Source organism: Alligator sinensis, unplaced genomic scaffold (assembly GCF_000455745.1).
Source record: "Alligator sinensis unplaced genomic scaffold, ASM45574v1 scaffold167_1, whole genome shotgun sequence".
Lineage (NCBI taxonomy): Eukaryota > Metazoa > Chordata > Crocodylia > Alligatoridae > Alligator > Alligator sinensis.
Genome location: NW_005843015.1, coordinates 25,272 through 32,432, shown reverse-complemented (window position 1 = coordinate 32,432; position 7,161 = coordinate 25,272). Strand labels below are relative to the sequence as shown.

Here is a 7,161-nt window from a genome sequence, read left to right as displayed (position 1 = left end):
TCCCTACACAATAGGAAAACACAAACTTCTTCCCCAATTCATAAAATATGACAAGTGTGATGCCACATTACATGGTCGGGACAACATTCTATACCATGCTGAAACCTGAAAGCACAAGGATAGTGTGAGACAAGTTGACTTTAATCCCAGGCTAAGTAACAGAGTGGGGTTACTGCACTGATTGTGTAGTTAAGGCTGTAGATAATGGGTGCGTCAACACATGCAAGCATGTGCGCTTGCAGCAGCTCAAATAGAAGCGGTGCAAATTTGAGCCGGTGCTTTTTGCCAGCCTTAGTTACGTGGCCCACTCCTTTGGGGTGGGGAAGTCCACCGCTGGCCAGGCTGTCTTGGATGTATGTGGGGCCATTCAGGACAACCTAGCCAACTGAATCATCTGGCTGGCCAACCCAAGGGAGGTGGTGGCAGGGTTTGGCGCCCTTGGGTTCCCCAACTGTGTAGGGGCACTTGATGGGACCCACATCCCCATCCTCCACCACCCTGGGGGAGGGTGGCAGTACATCAACCGCCATGGCAGCAACTCAGTGGTGCTTGAAGCGGTCGTAGACCATAGTGGCCACTTCACCCACATTTACACCAGCTTGACTGGGAGTGCCCATGACACCTGTGCTGCACCACTTGCCACTTCCAGGACTGATGCAGGCATGGACCTTTGCCCCAGGGATCCAAGACCAGACCATTGGGGATGTCAGCATACTACCAGTCATCGTGGCAGATGCAGCATACCTGCTTCTCCACTGGATGATGCGTCCCTTCCCAGGACCTCTGGATGCTTGGCAGCAGAGGTACAATGAGGCCCTCGCCCACTGCCGATGTACCATCGAGCAGGCGTTTGGCTGTCTGAAGGGATGCTGGCAGACCCTCGCCACCCACCTGCAGGCAGCACCACAACACATATCCTGCATTATCACCACAGCATGTGTCCTGCACAATGTGTGCAAATCCCAGGGAGCAGTGTATGAGCCCAGTGGATGGAGGAGACCTACTGTGTATCACAGCGCACCCAGCAGCAGCTGCAGCAGAGCTGACCAGCCAGGCACAGTGTTGCAGATGAGGCGCACCCCCTCCAGCAGCGACACTTAGGAGCCAGAGTGCGGGATGCCATCACCTCCCACCTGCTGGCCCACCCAACTGAGTAGGGCACCACACTTCTCCTTACCAGCACCAGGCCACCTGCTCAGGGGCTTCCATCCCTGTCCACAACCAGGACCTCAATAGCACACACAGTATGGCCATGTTGAAAACAAAGGCAATTTTATTCCCCTTCCCTTTCAACACAAAACTATCCAAACACCACCAGGGCATCAACCCCAACTGTGAAAGCAAATATAAAAACTGTACATGTGACCCAAGGGAACAGGAGAGGGGCTAGGGGCACAGGGAGGAGGGGCTCAGGGGTTAGCTGCCCTACAGCCCCAACCTGGGCCTCGGGACCTGGGCCTACCACCATGTGTGCGTGGGCCATGAGGACATGGCCCAGGGTGCAGTTGCTCTGGGGAGGAGGGTGGGCACTCCTCTTGCGGGGCAACCACTGCAGGCTGGTATGGGCCTGGGAGAGGGGGAGGCAGGACCCATGTTCCTTGATGCCCATAATGGGTCTGTGGTGCCTGCTTGTGGGGGCAACTGTGGCACCATCCAGCCAACCTGCCCCCAGCTGGGCCCTGCCTCTGGTGCCAGGGGCACAGGTTGGCCAGATGGCTGTGGTGGGGCTGGTGTAGGCTGGGGAACAGCAGCAGGAGCAGCTGGGGCAGGAATGGCAGCCATGATCTGGTCACTGACCCTGTGCTCATGTGCTATGGCCATGTCAGTGGAGGCCCGGAGTTGCTGCATCTCCTCCAGGCTCTCCCTGACCAGCTGCCACTCCCCCTCAATCAGGGCGACCAGGTGCTCCAGGGCCACCCTCCCAGCTTGCAACTACCCAATGGCCACAGCATGGTCATGGTGGAATTGATGGAGCTCCTGCAGGACTTGGGTCTGGAAGTCCTGCGCCTGCTGTTGGTGTAACCACTCCTCCCAGATCACCTCCTCCTGCCAGCCCTCTCGCTGGGTGCGCTGCTCCCACCACAGGTGGCGCATCTGGATAGCCCGTGGTGTCTGGGAGACTTGGTGGGCAGCTCCTGGATTCAGGGCAGTGGCCTCTCCTTTGGCAGATGGGCTGTCTAGAGAAAGAACAAGTGGATAGCCATCTTTAGATACAGCAACATGGCAGGAACAGCCTCGCGAGGGACCCCAAGGATTAGCCTCACTCTTGGGCACATGGCCACGCAGGCAGTCCATGCCCATGTGTCCATGTCCAGACCCATGTGAACCCATCCCCCTGACAAGGGCCATGGCCATCCTGTGATCTGGCCATCCCCTCCCACGATGCACCTGGAGGGATCCTCCTGGGGACAAGCATCACAGCCAGCTCAGGCTATGGTGCCCAACATCTCCCTACCAGGCAAGATTCATAGATTCATAGAAGTAGGGTTGGAGGGGACCTGAGCAGATCATCTAGTCCAACCCCTTGCCCTGGGCAGGAATGACTACAGGGCTCTTATGACCCCTACTAAGTTTAAGCTCAAATGACCCCAGCTAGGTAGTTAAAGCCTCCTTTTAAAGACCTGTAAGGTAGAAGCCAGCACCACTTACCTTGGAAACTGGTTCCAGATCCTGGCCACCCTGACTGTGAAGTAGTGCCTCCTGATGTCTAGCCCGAACCTACTCTCAATCAGCTTGTGGCCGTTATTCCTTGTTATTCGATCCCCTCTCAGCCTTCTCTTGTGAAGGCTGAACAGGTTCAAGTCCCTAAGCCTCTAGGAGGAGAGGCTACAGGACCTGAACCTGTTCAGCCTTCACACGAGAAGGCTTACAAGGGACTTGGTGGCCATCTACAAACTTACCAGGGGGGGACCAGTGGGGAATGGGAGAGACCCTGTTCACCCATGCACCTCCCAGAGTAACAAGGAATAACGGTCATACGTTGTTTGAGAGTAGGTTCAGGCTGAACATTAGAAGACACTATTTCAGTCAGGGCAGCTAGGATCTGGAACCAACTTCCAAGGGAAGTGGTGCTGGCTCCTACCTTGGGGGTCTTTAAGAGGAGGCTTGACAATTACCTAGCTGGGGTCATATGAGCCCAGTATTCTCTCCTGCCCAGGGCGGGGGGTTGGCATTGATGATCTACTTAGGTCCCTTCCGACCCTACATCTATGAATCTATGAATCTCCTCGTAGGGCCTGCCTTGCTGCCCCCTGATCATGCGAGTGGACCTCCTCTGGACCCTCTCAATGCTGGCCACATCCCTCCTGAAGTGCGGCACCCAGAACCGGACACAGTACTCCAACTGTGGCCTGACCAGTGTTGCATAGAGGGGGAGGATCACCTTTTACTCGTGATGCATCTGTGGATACATGAAGAGGTGCCGTTAGCCTTGCTGACCACGTCCTCACATTTGCGGCCCATGTTCATTTTGGAATCAATAATGATTCCAAGATCTCTTTCTGCCACTGTGCTTTCAAGGGAATTCTCCAGCCTATAGGTATGCTGCTGGTTCATCCTGCCCAAGTGCAGTACCCTGCACTTTTCAGTATTGAATCCCATCACATTTGCCCACCCCTGCAACCTGTCCAGGTCCAGTTGTATCTTGTCCTTCCCTTCTAGCATGCCCACCTTGCCCCAAATCTTGGCATCATCAGCGAATTTGAATAGGGTGCTTTTTACCCCCTCGTCCAAGTCGCTGATAAAGAAATTGAACTGTATTGGCCTGAGGACCAAGCCCTGGGGGACTCCACTTCCCACCTCTCTCCAGGTCGAATATGACCCATCCACCACCACTCTCTGGGTGCATTCTAAGAGAGCCAGGTCCTCAGGTAGCGGCCCCAGTGCTGTGGAGCTGAGGCCCCATGGACTTGTGGGGCGAGTCATACTCCTCCCCACTTCCCTCATCACCAGGGCCAGCTCCATCCAGCAGGGAGTGCTGGCAAGGTGTGGGGATTGTCTTGGCCCTGATGGGAAGTAGGTCTCAGCATGGCTGATTGAGGGGCGGGGGGGTGGTCAGGAGAGGAGGAAGGCAGGGAGGGAGGTGGAAAGGACATGCATGAGACACGTGCAGGCCTTGAGGAGGAGTGGGCTGGGGGATAAGTTCCCAATTCCCCATGGCATGTGTAGGACTTACCTGGTTTTGGCGACAGGTGGCTGGGTTGAGTTGCAGAGCTGGACCCAGCCTCCGGGGGGAGTGAGGGACGGTGGCAAGGTTGCCAGGGTGTGCTCTCCACCAATGTAGTTGACACCCTGGGCTGCCCCTCCCCACTGCTACTGCTGTTCAGCCGGAGGAAGGGGTCCTCTTGCTCAGGGCTCCCTTCAGGCGTGGTGGTGGCACTGGCTGTGCCTGGCAGTGTCTGCCCCTCGCTGCTGTTGCTCCTGACACTCGGCGATGGTAGGTCAGCAGATCTAGAGGATGGCCTTGCTTCTGGGGACTCTGACTGGGTCCCTGCACTGCCTGCTCCTCTTGCTGCCCTTTGCCCAGTGGCAAAGGAGTAGCGGGGGGCTTGGGGGGGGCATGGCAGCTCGGTGGCTGTGGGCCCCAGGATGAGAGCCAGTTCCTCATAGTGGGGCATGGTGGTGCATCCCGCTCCTGACCGCTGGTTGGCATCACAGACAGCAGTAAATTGCCGCCGCAATGCCTTGGCCTTAGTATGGCACTGCTACCATGTCTTCCAGTGACCCCGCTCTGCCATCTGGGCAACTATCGCCTTAATAGATGTGTTCGTTACAGTGACCTGCCATAAATTGCCAGAGTGTGTCCTCCTGGCCCCAAATAGCCAGGAGGCTGGGCACCTCCTCTGCCCTCCAGGTAGGTCTCCAGTGCCGGCCCTGGCCAGGCTCCTGTGCTGAGGTCACACCAGTTGCTTCACCAGCAGGGATCCTGAGGTTCCCTGCGTACAAATTTCAAAACCTCAGATTAACAAATCCCAATTGCATGCATTAGAAATCAAACCCCCAAAACCCGGGAATTTCCACAAGTAACCTGGAACCCAACTATATACACATATATAAAGAAAGAGGCTAAAAAGAAAGGCCTACAAAGGGTGGAGGATGGGAGTCACTGGGAGGCCCTGGAGGATGGGAGTCACCTCCAAGGAGGATTATTCTGCACTGGTCCGGTCCTGTAGGGAGCAGACCAGGAAAGCCAAGGCTGCAACTGAACTCCAGCTAGCTTTGAGCATCAAGGACAATAAAAAGTCCTTTTTCAGATATGTGGGGAGCCGGAGGAAAAGCAGGGGCAACATTGGACCCCTGCTGACCCAGATGGGGCAACTGACAACTGACGCCCAGGAAAAAGCCAACCTATTAAATAGGTACTTTGCATCAGTCTTTCATCAGTCCCATGGGACGCCCATGCCTGCTACAGGGCCGGGAAGTCCGGGTGAGGGTGATCCCCTGCCCTCCCTTAATGCTGACTTTCTGAAGGAACATCTTGAGAAATGGAGTGACAGCCTTCATGTGGTTCTAGAAGGATGAGAATAAGATAGATGGCTGTTTGTGTAGATGTACTAAACTGCAAATCCAGGGGTCCATAGAGTATGGAAAATATGCCAAAAGCTGGGTTGTCCCTTCCATCCCACAGACCCCATTGATTTCCTGCAGGGCAGGAATCCCCCCTTGCAGAGCAGCTTGCAAGATCAGGGTAAATCCATTTCTAGTAACAGACTTTCTCACGCACCCTACCCACTACATTCACGTTTCTCCACTTAGCCCACCTTGGCATCCTTCTGAACCCTGTTATTTTTCAAAACTATTTGGAGAATAGAGAGTGAGTTCTGAATGCCAGCAAGCAACTCTGCCTCTACTGAACCAAGCGGAGAAAGCAGTTGCACTTGAATTTCCCAATTGCCAATTCTCCTTTTTCCTTTCTAACACCAGAATGGAAAGAGCTTTTAGCAAAACTCTCTCTCTAACTTTAGCGGCTGCTCCAGTACCATATAAGGAGACGGGCCATTTCCAAGATCCAAAATATTGAGGGTTTCAGGAGGTTGAGAAAATGGCGAGTTCATATTTATACAGAAACAAGTGGTATGTCAATCCAAATCACAGAACCCGTGCAAAATGCACTCTCTGACAGGAACGCCGCTAAGCAGCGGCGTTCAGCGCCTCGTTTTTAGGCAATCGTCAGGTAAAGCTCCATCTAGAATAGATTGAACTAAAGCAAGATGACAGGAACTGGGAACCCCCAAATCCGAAAGAAATAGCTTTAGGGATGAAAAAGGAGAGTGTGTAAATAGCAAAAGTAGAGGTACCACATTTTGGAGCCAATTGCTTTAGAGAATAAGTGTGTTTTTAAAAACGGATTAAAATAGATTTCTGCAATGGAGGAGCAGGGAGTGCACAAACATTTTTATTTTTGCTCTCAAGCAAATCCCGGGACGTCATTCTCCCCCTGTACTCGGCCTTAGTGAGGCCGCAGCTGGAGTACTGTGTCCAGTTTTGGGCTCCACAATTCAAAAAGGATGTGGAGAAGCTTGAGAGAGTCCAGAGAAGAGCCACGCGCATGATCAGAGGTCAGGGAAGCAGATCCTACGATGACAGGCTTATAGCCCTGGGGCTCTTTAGCCTGGAAAAGCGCAGGCTCAGGGGTGATCTGATGGCCACCTATAAGTTTATCAGGGGTGACCACCAGTATCTGGGGGAACGTTTGTTCACCAGAGCGCCCCAAGGGATGACGAGGTCGAATGGTCACAAACTACTTCAAGATCGTTTCAGGCTGGACATAAGGAAGAACTTCTTTACTGTCCGAGCCCCCAAGGTCTGGAACAGCCTGCCACCGGAGGTGGTTCAAGCGCCTTCATTGAACACCTTCAAGATGAAACTGGATGCTTATCTTGCTGGGATCCTATGACCCCAGCTGACTTCCTGCCCTTTGGGCGGGGGGCTGGACTCGATGATCTTCCGACGTCCCTTCCAGCCCTGATGTCTATGAAATATAAAGGACAGCAAGAAAGAGAGAAAAAAAGTAGGACAGTGCTTTAATGACATCTGGACAATTTTATGTGGCGGGGGAGTGGGGGGGGGTGTGGAGAGAGAGCCACATGTGTACCCCTGCCCCTTCCCCCCAACCTCTGCAACTGCTGGCATCAGGTAGCCCCAGAATCCTCACAGGAATAG

General features: G+C 54.1%; 1 protein-coding gene across 1 annotated transcript; it reads right to left on the bottom strand.

The window, feature by feature from the left end:
* Positions 1-1,932: 1,932 nt before the first annotated feature.
* LOC102383001 (CREB-binding protein-like) lies at positions 1,933-4,616 on the bottom strand. Its single transcript, XM_006036760.1, has 2 exons — positions 4,175-4,616; positions 1,933-2,177 (listed from the first exon to the last, which is right to left on the bottom strand). Exons 1-2 carry the CDS (start codon positions 4,614-4,616, stop codon positions 1,933-1,935), a joined length of 687 nt encoding a protein of 228 aa, XP_006036822.1.
* Between the last annotated feature and the right edge of the window lie 2,545 nt (positions 4,617-7,161).

Excerpts from the sequence above, each read along its gene's own strand:
- LOC102383001 (XM_006036760.1), bottom strand. The coding sequence starts at position 4,616 with ATGCCCCACTATGAGGAACTGGCTCTCATCCTGGGGCCCACAGCCACC. Across the intron at positions 2,178-4,174 it reads CCACCTGTCGCCAAAACCAG|ACAGCCCATCTGCCAAAGGA; the intron begins GTAAGTCCTACA and ends TTCTTTCTCTAG.